The 15727-nt window shown below is 52.1% G+C and overlaps 1 protein-coding gene and 1 pseudogene across 1 annotated transcript in view; both read left to right on the top strand.

The window, feature by feature from the left end:
- PCNX2 (pecanex homolog 2) overlaps positions 1-15727 on the top strand; it is a gene marked incomplete at its 3' end in the record, with an annotated part of 168179 nt that overhangs the window by 74118 nt on the left and 78334 nt on the right. Inside the window, exons 16-18 of the mRNA XM_023519783.1 lie at positions 7275-7384; positions 7820-7916; positions 15620-15712. Of these exons, the coding sequence (XP_023375551.1) occupies positions 7275-7384; positions 7820-7916; positions 15620-15712 (300 nt within the window). The remainder of the gene's footprint in view (positions 1-7274; positions 7385-7819; positions 7917-15619; positions 15713-15727) is intronic.
- On the top strand, positions 1485-1603 carry LOC111728917 (annotated as a pseudogene).

Below are 15727 nucleotides of genomic sequence, written 5' to 3'. Positions count from 1 at the left end.
CAGTATTTTCCCCAGAGCACGCGCGTGTGCGTGTTTATACCTGTCTGTGTTGCTCCGGGTGGCTTCGGATGACTGGGACCTATCGGTCTGTCTCGGTAGCTCACGATTTCAATTTCCCCAGGACCTATTCATAAAAGGAAAATATTTTCTTGAATTATAAATGTATGATATCTTTCGCGTAAATGAAACATCGGCTTTTAGTAAACAGGAGGTCTGTTTTGTCATATTCGCTCATGTGATCGTTCATTTATTGACGGAACACCCGACGGCTTCCTTCCAGGACTGAGACTGGGTGCTGGGTGCTGGCGGCCCTCAGGGTGCCCAGGGCCTGTGGGATGTCAGCAGGGGCCACAGTAGGATGAGCACGGGGCGCCGTGGAGCCCCGAGTGTGGCCGGAGCTCACGCACAGTGCTGCTCACCTCGTGGCCCAGGCCGTGGGTGACATGGGGACGGCACGCAGCACGGGCACTGGGAGACACACCCGCTTTTACGGAATTTCTGGAATGTTAAGAGAACAGAGCTCCTTTGACTTAAAGTTGAGAATCATGTCAAAAACAGACCTGGAAACAGGACTTATATCCAAGTCACGCTGATACGATGTCGTTCTCACTTCAAGAGGTACGAGAACCCGGATCTCAGAAACGCCCGTGTTTAACGGGCTAAGGAAAATCCACCACCTGCTCCTTCGAGAGTGAGTGACGTCCGGGGCGAAGCAGAGTGAGATCCTGACCTCGGCATTCTCCACGGCCCTCGCAGCCCTCCTCAATCCCATCGTGGAGATGTCCGAAATTTCTGAGAAGAAAACGCTAAAACTAGGATTCTCTTTAGAGAGTCTTTTTATACAAAGCGGAACTTCCCTGAACCGCCCTAGGCATTTTCATCGGGCGAATTCCCAAATGCATTTGAAATCTACCGCAGAACTGCAGGACATTAGACAGTTTTATTTCTACCTCATAAAAATATTTCAAAACCCGTGGGAGTCGTACGAAGCCGGCACTCGTCCGTCACTGTCGTCGCCGGTTCAGGGGCCCGTGAGACGAACCCCAAAGCAATGAGGGATGTCGGCCGTGAAGCAGAGTGTCGCATGGCGCGTGCTCCGTTGTCGGCGGGTGATGGAGTGTTTAAAAGCGGTCTCCCTCCACGGTCTTTCCACGTACACCTGTGTTTGCGGATGTGGGCGTGTGTGAGTATCATAAATAAGTAACATGTATAAAAACAAGTCGGACCCCATACGTACAGGTTTAAAATAGAAAAGTTTATTTTTAAAATCCGCTGGAAATGGCAGCCAGCGCTCCCTCCCTTCCCTTCTGCTCTTTAGACAGAGAGAACAGTGGGGCCAGGAAAACATAGAAATGAAACCGAGCACCGCACCAACCTCTCGGGTAGAACTCGGCACGTGTTGTTCCTCTCGGAAGCCCCGTCTGGGTCGGTCGTTCCCTTCCTCAAAGGCTGACAGTTCCTTCCCTATCCCCAAATAAAAACAGGTCTCCGGCCGCGCCGCCCTGCACAAGCCCGGTCCCGTCTGACCTCGGAAGCTAAGCAGGGTCGGGCCTGCTGAGTACTTGGATGGGAGACCACCTAGGAAGACCAGGTGCTGTGGGCGTAAAAAAATAAATAAGAGACTGTAAGCTGACAAGGTCCTCGCAATCTGTGAGGTCAACCAAGGGTCGCCTCACCTAAAGAATAAAATAAAATAACCGCCCCCTCCAACGCGTCTTTCCTCTTCCCGAGTGTCTGAGTCCTTCTAGCACTTTGGCTTGTGGGTGCTCCCGGCACTGTGGCCCCATCAGCCACACGGGTGTCCTTTCTCGGTCCCTCCTTGCAGGGCACACCTGCCTGAGGCAGAGGTGACAGGTGACTAGACAGCCCTGGACGCCACTGCAGAGGTGACAGGTGCCTGGACAGCGCGGGACGCCGCCGGGGGGTGACAGGTGACTGGACAGCCCTGGACACCGCCGGAGGGTGACAAGTGACTGGACATCCTGGAGAGCCAGGCCCGTGCCGGACAGCGTGAAGCCTTGCGCCCTCCCTGGCCTGGAGCACGCTCGCCCGCGCCCCTTCCTGGTCACCGTGCTTAGTCCTCCCCGAGGTGTCCTGAGCACATCCTGGATCACGTCTTCCTCTGGGCTGTGGCTCTACCATGTGGCACAGTGCGCACCCGAAGAGCCGTCCACCACGTGTGAGCGGGAAGCACGTGCAACAGGGCAGCAGCCTGTGGAGCTGGGGACTTCTGCTTCGCTGCGGCCGCTCGGAGCACAGCCACCGTCTCCTGCGGGAGGAGCGGGGCCGCCCCGCGCTGAGCACGGCGAGCTGCACGACGTTCAGGCCGGCGGGGCGGGCGGGGCGCTGCCCAGCGCTGCCACCCGGGCCAGCCTCTCCCGCACGTCCTGTCCTCTCCTGTGACCAGTGATGGAAGCGGGGAGCCTGGCTCAGCTGTGGAATCCCTTCTGAGTCATGATAATCCTTCCCGAAGACGGCCTGGTGTTTCACGTCCTTCTACTCTGCACGTGGGAGTCCGAGACGCCTCTCCTGTCCCCGCGTCCCCGAGCAGGTGCTTCTGTTCTCTGCGTGAGTTTCCGCATCTGTGGGGAAGGGAGAGTCAGAGCTCGGGCTCGAGGCCACGTCCAGCCGCCTGCAGCCCCGGGCGCCCGCCAGCCGGGCTCCGAGACGCAGTTGTGCGGAGATCGGAGCCGGGGTCGGACACCGTGCGCGGCCGCACCGGGAACGTGGGCTCTGCCCCTTCGTCCGTCCATTCTCCCTGGAAGAATAAGGGCTGTCCTGGCGTCAAGCCTTCCGTGTCACCTCCGTGCCACCCTGCCACCCGTCCGCGGCCGACAGTGTATCCAGAAGCTCCTGCTTACGCTTCGTAGAAGTCGCGTGTGCGGGAAGATGAATTCCGACTTGCTCTGACCTAGGACACGCACCGGCAGGAACGTCACGGCTGAAAAGGATGACTCAGAGTTCGCCCTAATAAGATCGATCGGTTCAGCTCGCGCAGCTTGGAACGATGACGTCCCTTCTCGGCAAGGTCACAGTCGCATGTGTAAAGACCTGTCCCCTCATTTGCGGTCTGCGGTGCAGGGCCAGAAGGTCACAAGGAATCAATCGACAGGAAGTCACTGCTCTTCCGTCGCCTCCTGGGAAAGCTCGGGCCGTTCTTCAGGTCGAGCCTGGTTTGTTCTGGAAATGTGATTTCGCCGCGGCCCCCTCACGCATCTGCCGTGGGCCGACGTGCCCCGGGCCAGCCCAGCCATGCTGCGAAACGCTAAGCCCAAGGGTCCCGGTATCGGGGGGCGGTCGGGTCGTGGGGTGGGGCCCTCACAGGTGGCATTTGTGCCCCTGTAGAACAGGCCAGAAAACCCCGTTGCCCCGTCTGCCGCGTGAGGACAGTGAGAGGTGCCGGCCGCGGACCGGGAAGAGCTGCTCGGGTCACCACTGCTGCGGGCGTCGTGGGCCCCAGTGTCCAGCACATTCCTGTGACCGCGGCCCAGACGGGCTGAGATGGTGTCGTAAGGAAACATTTACCGAGCGCCTTATACTGGCTACTCCAGCAAGCACGTGACAACGTGTTTCACAGAATATTTGCAGCAGCCCCATGACGTGCGACGGTGAGGTTATCTTGGATGAGGAGTCTGAGGCGCGCTGGCCTGCCCGGTGTCTTGGTGCAGGTGATCAGCACAGCGGCACTGAAGCCGCAGCCTCCGGCCAGAGCCCGTGCCTGGCCTGCTGCCCCACCCCGGGAAAGGCCACCCACCCCGGGAAAGGCCAGCCCCTGGGCACTCACAGACACGTGGGCGAAACGGTCCCCACTGGTCCCGTCTCTGCTCCGCACGGTGCAGGAAGGAAGGGACAGTCACTCCGAGAACCAGCCCATTGGTTCTGTACGTCACGATCAAATGCCTTTCGGACCCGGCCCGCACAGGGTGTTCAGAGTCCACTGGGGTGACACAGACGAGCCCCTGCTGCCGGCAGGCTCAGCCCCTGGGAGGAGCAGACGGCCAGCCGACGGTCACTTACCCAGATGTGTAGTCGGGGCCTCAGATCAAGTCAGGAAGGGGACAGTCTCTCCTCCAACGCCACATCCCACGGCCCACATCACATCCCTGCCCATATGCTATTGGGCGGGTGAGGAGGGAGGGGCCCTGGCCTTTCGCATTAGCAGCGAAGAGATTTAGTGTTGTAGAGAGCAGACAGGTAAGGGGTGTCGGGCAAATAAAAGGGAAGTCGTTATTTAAATCTTTTAGTCTGGCTCTGATGTGTCGCCTGTGAAGACCATCCGTCACGGGGGCTCTCGCTTTTCCAATTAATAAAAACTAACGTCGACATATCGCTTCGCAGCGAGCGAGGCCGTTTCAAATCTCATGAAGTCATTATAGCAATTTCTCAAGAAAGGTGTCATCGTCACCTTTTTACAGAAGAAGGAGTCGGGCCTCTGAGACATTAAATACCTTCCCCAGAATCGTTCATTCCAGGAAGCGACGAGCCTGGAATCGGCTTCTGCAAACGCTCGTCGCCTCGACCTTTCCTGCGTCACGGTCACTCGGTCCTTGTCATAGTGATTTTCCCCAGCATTTGCATTTTGATAGGCTTCACGAAACTGCGAATTAAATGCACAGCAGAGGCAGGCACGGAAGAACCGACGACAGGAAGTAGAATTCAGCGGGTATTTCCCTTCCGGAAAACTTTTCACGTGTGCGTGTGAGGGTGCAAGCCGGTTAGGAAGTACGAGCCGAGCATCCTTAGTCGGCCGCCGGAGCGGGCGGATGCGGATGCAGGGGCGGGGGCGGCAGCTCACCCTAGGCTCGCCCTTCCCAGGGGCCCTGCGGGGCCGTGCTCCTCCTGCCTTCCGTGCGGGGGATCCCCCAAAACCACTCTCTCCACCTGCTCGAGCCTCTGCTTCCCGCTCCGTGAGTGCCTAGCACCAGGCGCCTCCCCGCCAAGTCACCTGTCACACCTTAGTGCACGTACTTGTGTGTGCGTCCTTTCCCAAGACCCCGTGTCCATCCTCATCACAGGAGGGGCCCTCGGTGCCTGGCCCAGAGCGGAGGGAGCACTGAGCAGGTGGCACCGGTTCTGCTGGGAGCCGAGGCACGGAGCGGGGCAGGAGACGGGGGGTGGTGGGGGGCACAAGGGCCAGAGCAGCCACGTCCTCTGTGCCGGGGCGCCCCGTGTGCGAAGACAGCGTCTTTACGGTCCTGCTGCTGTGCGTGTCTTGAATGGGACTGAGGGCCAGCTCCTAACTGGCTTCCACGGCCTCCGGGGAGTAGGTTTCATTGGCAGGTGATGAGGAATTACAGAATAACACCGGGCCAAGGGCCTTCTGAGAGGAGGGCCACTCTCTGCCACGTGGGGATGAGCCTCAGGGTCCATGGCGCGGGGGTGGCATCCCGTCTTCCCAGTGCGAGCGGTTGTTCTGGACGGGACAGCGGGGCCTGGCCCGGCGGGATGCCCCGAGAGGAAGGGCCAGGGCGGAGAGGCACAGAGACGTGCGACACGTAGCATCAGCCGACGGAGAGGACACAGCAGCACGGCAGGTTTCCGGCTCCGTGCCCTGGGCGCCTGTCACACGTGGCGGCACGGAACCCTCCCCTGTCACGAACTGAAGACATGGCCCTGGGAACTGAGAGGGACCCACCGCAGCCCTGGCGTCCAGCTTTCCCACTGTAGAGAGGAGGAGGCCACGTGGCCTCGGAGCTGTTAAGAAACGGGTCAAAGCCACGGGCGCGTCAGGCCAGGCCGAGGTTCAAATCCACGATGGCCGGCTCTGCCCGCTGTGAGGACGTGCCGCTCCCACGGGTAGGCGCCCCGAGTGACGAAGCTGGCACCCAGCGGCTGATGAAGGGGCCCCCTGCACCACTGAGCTGGCGCCGAAGGGGAGGGGACAGGGCTCCGGGCCCACGGGGTCCCTGGTGCAGGGGGCCAGCATCTAGGCGTTCATGTAGACGGGGCAGAAGGAGCCGGGGGAAGGAGCACAGCTTCCTCTAGGGGACATCTCCAGAGTAAGGGGACATCGCGGGTGCCAGGGGACGGTCGGTCTAGGGAGGGGGTGCCCCTCTCCCCTGGGTCCCGGAAGGGAGAGACACGGAGGACTCTGCTCTGACCGCTGGGGCCTCCCCGCACACGGAGACCTTGCACCGAGTCCGGAAGGCGTGATGGGCGTGATCGCTGCCAGTCCAGCCGCCTCGCTGGTGGCAGTGGGGACCCTGTACCTGGAGCCGGCGGTCACGCGCCCGACTGTCCAGCCACCACTCGGGGGCCCCAGTGAGGCTCGGCTCCCCGGTTCCCTTCCAGGGGCTGCTCCGACCTTCAGCCCTCACCGGGGACAGGAGGGACGTGCATTTGAATCGTAGGACAGTGGGGCCTGCGGACGTGAGCGTGCACGCGTCGCCTTGCAGCGTATGAGCAGCCGCGAGTAGGGCTCACTCGCCTGCTGAATTTATGGACAGTTGACGACCACCCTCGCCAAACAGAACCCCGGGGAGCGGAGGGCTCAGCACCTCGAGAGGCAGTATACAAGGCGGCGGTGCCCGTGGCGGTGCTCGAAAGGCCGAATACAAAGTCGTTTCCCTCCTTGTGTGATATATGAGGACTCGTCTGTGTTGGGGACCTTCGGGGAGGGGTGGCTGGCAGGAGAGCGGGCCCCAGGCCACCCGCCGCCCAACCTGCTGCCGCGGGAACAGGGGTGGCCTGTGTTGTTTGTCCAGCCCAAAGCTGTGTTGGTCACCACTTCCGCGCCTCTGTCCCAATAAAACGGAAGCGTCTCGCTGTTTGGATCTCAAACAGTTTTTCTGTTTCTTCGGAGGTCTCTACTTTTTGCCGAGTTTCACGTCAGTCTACTAGTCGATGTCTTAAGGCCATGTTTGCAAGTCTTATACCTTTAAAACCACTGATTAAAGAAACTAAGAAATACAGTTCTCGTCATTATTAAGTATCCTGTTGAATTCAGATGAGGCGACACATGTCTAATGTGACATCTTATAAGAATCTTAAACTTAATTTCAGAAAAAAGTAAGTATATTCTCCAGAAAGATTAATTAAATGTATTGTCATAGACACATACGGTTAGTTTGAAATGCCCGGCCCATCTCTCCTGAAATCACTGTTTATAGGTGAACAGGTGAGGTTTCTGTGTGGCCATCGGGGGCTGACATGTCCATTGGCAGGCGTCCGTCTAGCTGGACGCTGGGACAGGTACCTAGGCAAGTATACTATAGTGAGTGGCCTTGCTGGCCGACACCCACGGAGTGACCTGGCTGTCTGGTGTCTGCCCCCAGGAGCCGTGGAGCACCCAGCACATCCCAGCGCTGTTTTCGGCTTTCTGTGGTCTCCTGGCCTCCCTGTGCTACCATCTGAGCAGGCAGAGCAGCGACCCGTCTGTGCTCCTGTGAGTGACACTGTCCCCCCCGCCGTGACACACACACACAGCTGTGACACACACATACACACAGCTGTGACACACACACACAGCTGTGACACACACATACACACAGCTGTGACACACACACACAGCTGTGACACACACATACACACAGCTGTGAGTAACACATCCCACACTGTAACACACACACGCGCAGCTGTGACACACACACACATAGCCGTGACACACACACACAGCTGTGACACACACACACAGCTGTGACACACACACACACAACCTTCTCTTCGTGGGCACTGAACACGCGTCTCTCATCGCGTCGGGAAGGAGGGGGCCTTGCTTTTGTCATCCGAGCGTGAGGTCCCGGTGGAGATTCGTCGACCTCGAACACTATAATGGGCACATATTTTAAGAAGTAAAACCTGTGTGTTTTTTCGTTTTCAGGTCCTTAATTCAATGCAGATTTTTCCCGAAATTTCGACAGCGAAATCTGGAGGTGTCGGCTGCAGATCCCCTCCCTGGGAAGATGAAGGATTCGGTGGTGAGAACTTGGTGTGACGGGACCTCTGCGGGTTCCCAGCGGGGCTCTGGGTGGCGGGGCCCGCGGCCACTAGCGCAGAATGCGGTCCCTCGTCCTGGCCTGGATCTGGCACGTGGGCCCTCTGAGCCTCTCGGGTGCTGTGCACCTGCCACAGGCACTCGGGCGGTCCTCATTCGGCGGCATTGTGCCTGCAAATTCCAGTGACGCACGTTTGGTCAGTTCCGGCCACCGCTGGCGCCAGGCAGCTGTGCACGAGTCAAAGCCTGTCACAGGGGCGCCAGCCAAGCCGCCCGCTCCGCGCGCCGCCCCACACCTCGCCGCGGCTCCCGCTGAGCTCGGCGCGTCTTCCCAGGGTCTTTCGGTTCAAGGTCGACATCGGCACAGCCCTTGCGAGGGGCCCTGGTACTCTCGAACCAGGTCTGGGGTGTTGGAGGAGGGAGAGGCCATGTCGATTGGAGCACGTGAGGGGAGCAGGGAGGAGGAGGAGAAGGAGGAAGGGGGCCCGGGGAATAGAAGGGGCGCTGGGGGGCGGGTTCGGACGCTCTTCGCCCTGTTCGGTGCCGGCTCCGGACATGTGCGCCTTGCCAAGCAGTGCCAAGCTTGCAACCGCGCGGCGTTTTGGGGCAGTTAGTGGTGTGGGGACCGCGAGCTCCCCCAGTGAGGACCCGTGTGGCTCTGCCATGGTCTCTGCAGCGTCGCCGGCGCCCGGCGCGTTCCAGGGACTCAGACGACTTTTCCTGCTCTGCCTGCCATTTCAGTTCAGTGTGCCCGTACGATAGCACGTTTAAAAATCCACACTCTGCCCCCGCGCCCCTGAGCGTGGTCGCGATTCAAGCCAGAGCGTTGAGGCTCGTCACCACGAGGGACTCAAAACACAAGTCGCTTGCTGTGAATGGGGGCGGGGTTCATTAACTTCAAAAGCAGAGGTAGGTTTCGAAGCAGGGTAAGAGGCGAAGCTTCTAGGCTGATGAGGTGGCCGCGGATAAAGAAGGAAGACACTTGACATTCGAGCATCATATCCTGGGAGACTCACGGGGACAAGTCACCGACGTTACCAGCCAGATCAGTTTCTGTGAAGCCACAGGGCCTGAAATGTACCCAAACGTTTTCCCCTCTGAGAAAACCCGTCTCCCCCAAACGTCCCTCACTTTCACGACTGACGAGATGCTTTCCGATGTATCGTAGTAAAAACAATTACGAGTTACCATGAAATGCGAACAGAAATTGGCCCGGCAGACGCTGATAGCGTTCATTAGCGTAATTAGGTGTGATGGGGTCGGCGTCGCCTGACTCTGTCACCACACGCTCTGAAACGCTCCGTGCACGATGTAGCACGTACCTTGCAGGAGGTTTAATACGATGTATGTTCACTTCTGTGAAAAGCCTTCTGGTCTAATTATAATATTTTAATGGGGCTGCGAGATCCAGCTTTTCCAGTTTGACACGCAATACCTTTGGCGCCATCGTGCAAACATTTCCCTCCTCGTCTCTGATTTCCCGTCTCTGTTTCTCTCGGGCCCTCTCACATTCTCTCGCTTTCTGTCTTTTCTTACATTTTAGTTTGTATGAGAAGTCCCTAGGGAGCCTCGTTAGCCAGTGTCCCATCCCTTCCTCCTAGTCTGTGACAGGGCCTGGGGATCTGTATATTTACAAGACCGTCCACCTGGGCAATTTTGTTCAAGCGACCCACGGACTGCTTTAAGGGACATTGATCTAGAAATAGATACCTACAGCTCTACCAGTGGCCGGATACATTTCCGTATGAGCAACGAGCAACGTTAAGTCACGTACACAAAGCTCGTTACCAAAATTCAGTAGTTAAGACGAAATACGAACTTTGCACCGGTCGTTTGCGGGTTGGTCTGTTTCCGTTGGCCTCCTCCGCCTTGTCTTTAGTACTCATCACATTCGGATTTGTTACTTCATTGTATCTATTCTTCTAGAGACCAAAAAACAAACAAAACTTTCATTTTTATCTGTACAATTCAAACGGTTTCTTTCGAAACATTGGCTGTATCGACCATCTAGATACAATGTCTAAATCTGCCGGGTGTGTAGACTTGGGCTTCTTACTCTTCTTAAGCTTCTTTTTAGTATTGGATTATGAAGCGTTACATAAAATGCCACAGTGGGTTTAAAATGCTCCATATACCGAGAGCTGATATATTTATGAGTTAAGCATTCATGGACTCACCATTAAAATAGGGAACAGAACAATATTATTGGCTATTGTTCTAGAAATTCTGCTTCGCTTACGTCCCGAAAGAGAAACGTAGATTACATTATTATGTTCATATAGAATGCAGAGAAAAGTTTATTAAAATCAACTATGATTAATAGGAAAATTCCTGAATGCCGCTAGAGACAAGAAAATGTACAAAAGTAGGAACATTCGAACGCATCAAAAATAACTTCAGAAAATATAATGAAAACATGATCCAACTCACGACAGCAAAAACATATATGAATTGATAATACGAATGATTTTAAGAAGTAGTGTCGTAAATAAAGAATGTAAATGAATGTAAATAAAATGTAAATGAAGTTTTGAATAAGTGGTAATACATAGACATAACCTGATTCTGGATAGGAACGCTGAGATTTATTAAATGTCAGTTCTTTCTAATAAATTTATAGGTTTACTATAGTTCGAAATAGCTATGAAAGAATTTTATTTACAAGCTGGGGAAATGATTCTAAGGTTCATTTAGAAGAATGGCTGTTGGTAGCTTAAAAAAATCTGAAAAAGAGGAATAAGAAAGAGGAATTTAGCACTTTGAGATTTAAGAGTATATTCTAAAGATTGAATGATCGAAAAATATATGAGACTCATTCAAGATTAGAGAATGAAATTAGTGAAGCAGTAAAATACAGAAAGGAAACGGATTATTTATATGAATTTATCATGTAAACGTTAAATGTCATAATCAAGAACTGATTATTCAGTACACGGTGTCGGGATAATCATTTAGCTCAACAATAGTGGGAAGGAGAAAAGGATTTTATGTGCTAATCCCTTGCCAGACACCGTGGCGAGTGACAGAGAAAGATCAAATGAGATTTTTCGTTTCTGATGTTATGGCAGGCTAAATTATTGTAGCCAAACTCGATGCTGATTAAAACTAAAATTCTGAATAAAATTTTTAACAAGTCCTTTTAAAATGTGACCAAAAATTGACAGAATAATAATGAGTTATCAGGTTAAACTTTACGTGAACGGGGAGCCTGGAGGAAGCACGGCAGGAAGCTGCTTTTGCCTCAAGGACGTCTGTCCGACGGGACCTCGAGCTTCTGTTTTCAGCCCAGGCTTGCCAAGGCGGTGTGTCCGGTGGCAGACCATCCACCCTTCAAGCTGGGGCAGTGCAGGGCCCACTCTCAGTGGGAGGACGAGCCAGTGGAAATCAGCTCCGTGCCCCTCGGTGCCAGGGGCGGGGGGATGCAAGCCAACTCACCTCAGTGGTGAGCGTCAAATCGACAGAATAATCCTTGAGGTGCTGTAGCTTTCCATGGACTTACAGTGTCCACTGTAATGTCCGAGCGGCACAGACATTTATGAACATAGTTTAAAGTAGCCTCCAACTGGAAATGCCTCGCGGCAGAAGCAAACATGAGTCCCCTCTAGAAGACTCTGTCCTCCTAGGCCTCCAAGTGTCCCCAGAGCCAGTTTTCTAAGGAAAATGAGCAGTTTACAATGAAAAGTTTAAAACTATACAAGGAAACAAGGAACCAGCGGAAACAAATCTGCAAATACTTCAGATACTGGGACTATCAGACACTTACTTTAGACCAGCTCTACTTACTGCATTGAAAGAAAGAAAAGGGTTAAAAATTTAGAGACAATAGAAAGTGTGTAAAATAATCCAGCACGTTTAAAAGAGAACCAAACAGAGCTTTTAAACAAAAACCAAATGAAAACAAAGAAGTAATTGAAGTTAAAACACACACACACACACACACACACACACACGCGCACACGGCAGATTAGACACCCCCGAAGGGAGAATTAGCGAACTCAAATATAAGGACAGAAGTGTCTAGCGGGAACCCTGGTAGATAAAAAATTAGCAAATGTGAAAGGGAGAGGAAGAAATGTGAAGGAGGAGGAAAATCTAACATGTATTTAACCAGAATTCCAGAAAAAACGGGAAAGAGAGATCAGAGCATCATCAATATTCGATGAGATAATATACGAGAATTATCCAGGATCGATGAAAAACACTGATCTAAGGATTTAAAACTCCCAGTGCATCACAAGCAGGGTAGATTAAGAAAGAACCCATACCCATCGAATCCTCACGAATCTGCACTGCACCAAAGACACAGACCAGCTTAAAGCAGTGAAATGAACAGAGTGCATTCTCATGAGTGACAGACTGGATTCGCCCTTATCAAGAGCAATCTTGGAAGCTTGAACCCCAGAATATGAGCAAAGGAAGCAGGACACCCACCGTGCATCCAGCCTGGTGCCCCTTCCTGGGTAAAAATAGGCAAACTGGACTGAACTGCTTACAATCGCATACGCGAGCATTAAAATCCTTTTTTTTTTTTTAAAGCGAGACGTTATTTTCACCAGAATTGGGGTAGCTCATAGGACCCCCAAGAGGGAAGAGACGGGTCCTGTGCCAGGCAGCCTACGAAAGGGGGCTCTTGGGTACTTGGGGTGCCGGACTTCTCGGAGCGGCTGGCGGTTGCCGAGGCATCCACTTGACAATTTCTCTTTAAATTGTATGTACGTATTTTAGATGCTTTTCTGTATGCATAGCTTACATTTTTTAAATGTAAAAGAATTTTTCGAAAAAGCGTGAAATAACATCAAATACTTATTAAAACATCAAATTCTAGAGAGAAGATAATTTTCCAGACTTGGGATCTATAAAATAAAAATGACACCCACACCCACACACACACACACACACACACACACACACATACACAGAGTTAGATTTCACTAAAGAAAAATTTTGAAGCTTTGTGTGTGAAAAAGGCAATAAAATTCAAATAATTTATTAAAATATGTGTTGCAAATTTGACAGGTGCATATCTTATACTTACGATGCACATAATTTAATTTTAAAAACTCTACAAGCAAATGATATTTCATTCAGGAACAAAATATTTAGTAAGTACATGTATGACGTATGTCTATACTCCTCGTAAATGATGAAATGCAAATTAAAATGAGGGCTTTTTTTTGGTTCACCCGGCATATAGGATAAATTAACGGTATTGCCGATCGTGACAAGATGAGCTGTCTCAGACACTGTTACATTTGTGCAAGTTACAGCCATTCGGAAAAGCATAATTTATCAAGGATCGTAAAATATTCATAACCTACGACGTGGTAAATTTATTTGTGAGAGTTTTTCTAGAGAATTCATTCAAAATACAAAAAGAGATTTAGGTCTGTAGAGATAATGATGAAGCATCATTTATCATGGTAAATCATGGAAGGCAGGTGGACCTCTATCGGCGAGGACGTCCACACTGGCCATGTGCAGCGTGCCGTTTCATTCACTAAATTAACGCTTCGCTCGTCCACCATGGCACTTTTTCCGTCGTGTGCGTATGCGTGCCTATGGCATCACAAGACAGCAAATTATTCAGCCATCGAATGACTATTGGCAAATCTATACAATAACACATATACTATGTAAAATGCTTACAACAGGGAGTACCATTGGAAAAGAAACTCTAGGCACACGAGGAATAGACACTTATAAAACGTGTATGGAAACCCCAGGCACATCTTGATTACAACTGGAACCACGGTTCAGCGTTCACAGGCAGAAATCCTGGCCCAGCAAACGCAGAGATGCTGACCTTGTTTTTGTCGGGGTGTAATGATTATGAACGAGATCTTTTCCTTCTCCGTGTTCTAGAGGGCAGCAACGTTATTACGCCATCCTCGAGTGGGAACAGTAATTAATAATGAAAAATCGCAGAGACCTCAGTTTGCATTTTGCTTAGATCTTTTGTACTGTCGTTTTTGTAAGGGCCGACACTGTACAAGTCACTCTTGAGACTTAGGATATTTATCAACATGAAGCAGAGATTCTAAAACTCTTGTCGAAATAAGTATTTCAACAGAGCCAGAGGTATTTAGCCTTCGGGCCTGTGGACAGACAGAGTGGCATCGGTCATGGTCTTTTTATATAACCAGAAAAAAAAAGGGAGGGGAACCCACCGCCCGCAGAACACATGCGGGAGACACCCCCTGATTCTGCACTCCTGATCTAGAGGAATATTTTGTGCCGGCGCCGCCGATACCCGATTACGGTAGCTTTCGGAATCCGCCTCTGAATTTGTATCAGTCACAATCCCAGCCTTTACGATGTTCAAGGTCACTTCTACATAGCGATAGTCTTGGAGGTGCAGGGGTCGTTCAAGATTCCTTAGAAAAGGTGATGTTTTTCAAGAATAAAATTCTCGAAGCAGAGTAACATCTACTTTTTGGCGACTGTAGGTTTTGGAAAGGGAGAACCATTTCTTTTATGTTCTGCCGATGTCGCTTCCGCCAATGGTCAGAGTGGTCTGTGGTTTCGGGAGCAACAGGAATTAAAAGGTCAATAATCACCATTTTCCATCTCCTGTGTTGAAGAGTCGGTTCAAAGCTTTTGCCAGTCGGCCGCTGGGAAGGGCAGGGAGTGGTGTTTGACTTGCTGTTAAGTTTTAAAGTTCTTTTTACGTTATAGCTAGAAGTCCTTTGTGGAATATGTTTTGCAAATGACATTGCAAGTCTTTGTCTTGCCTTGACGTTCATTGTATGGCAGCGTCTTTTGAAGAGCAAATGTTTTGAATTTTCATGAAGTCAAATTTAATGACTTCTTTTTTGTTTACAATTCTAGCTCTTAGTGTCCTATTTCAGAAGCTCTGCCAAACTCAAGGTCAATAAGATTTCCTCTTACGTTCCCTTTGAGAAATTTTATAGTCTGAGTTAGGTTTCTGATGGATGTCGCTTTTTCTATGCGATGTGAAATAAGCGTCGAGTTTTTCTTGTCGTTTTGTTTATTGTAGATGGCTATCCAGTTGCTCCGGCACCGTTTGTTGAAAAAATTGTCCTTTACCTCACTTAGAGGAAAGGTGTCCTGTCACCTGCAGGCTGTCATTTAAAATCAACTGACCCTACGTGTGTCGGTCTATTTCTGGACTCCCGTTTTTCTCTTCTATTGATCTAAATGTGTCTTTTGTGCCAATACCATCAATACCTGATGACGGTAGCTGTGTGATTAGTCTCGAGATTAGATATCGTGAAATGTGAAATCCGATCTGGTGCAAGAAGTAAGTACCTGCCCACGTGCGTTCGTTCTGCTCTGGTCCCCACGCTGTCTTCGTGCTGAGACACAGCTGCGCTGAGGCCGGGTGGCGTTTATCAGCGCTCGCCGCCTTCGTCACCCCGACGTCCAGTCTGTGTTTGTGGGGAGCGTTATGCCTCTTGCACGGGTACGAAACTCCGTTCCTTCCATGCCCAGCGGGTTAGGCTGCCCTTCCTGTGCACGTTCCCTTCTCCCCATCCTGGGCCTTGGCCTCGCTGATGTTCCCCACACAGGAGGTAGCGAGGGTCCACCCAGTGCGTGCCACCAGGTAAGTGACAGGCTGGAGAGCAGTTGATGCAGCGTCAGTGTCTTGCCACCTGATTTGCCTGGTGGCCCAGAGTCACTGAGAGAAAACTAAGCGCCAGCTTTACGGTGGCTTTGTCTCCACAGAAGGATGTCTTAAAGTCGGATCTCGTCGTCTGCTCGGTGGCCGCCGTGCTGTCCTTCGCGGTCAGTGCCAGCACCGTGTTCCTGTCCTTGCGAGTATGTATCCCGCCT

The sequence above is a fragment of the Pteropus vampyrus genome, unplaced genomic scaffold, assembly GCF_000151845.1.
Source record: "Pteropus vampyrus isolate Shadow unplaced genomic scaffold, Pvam_2.0 Scaffold237, whole genome shotgun sequence".
In the NCBI taxonomy this organism is placed as follows: Eukaryota; Metazoa; Chordata; class Mammalia; order Chiroptera; family Pteropodidae; genus Pteropus; species Pteropus vampyrus.
Note: the sequence above shows the minus strand (reverse complement) of the source record. Positions and strands in the feature narration are given on the sequence as shown.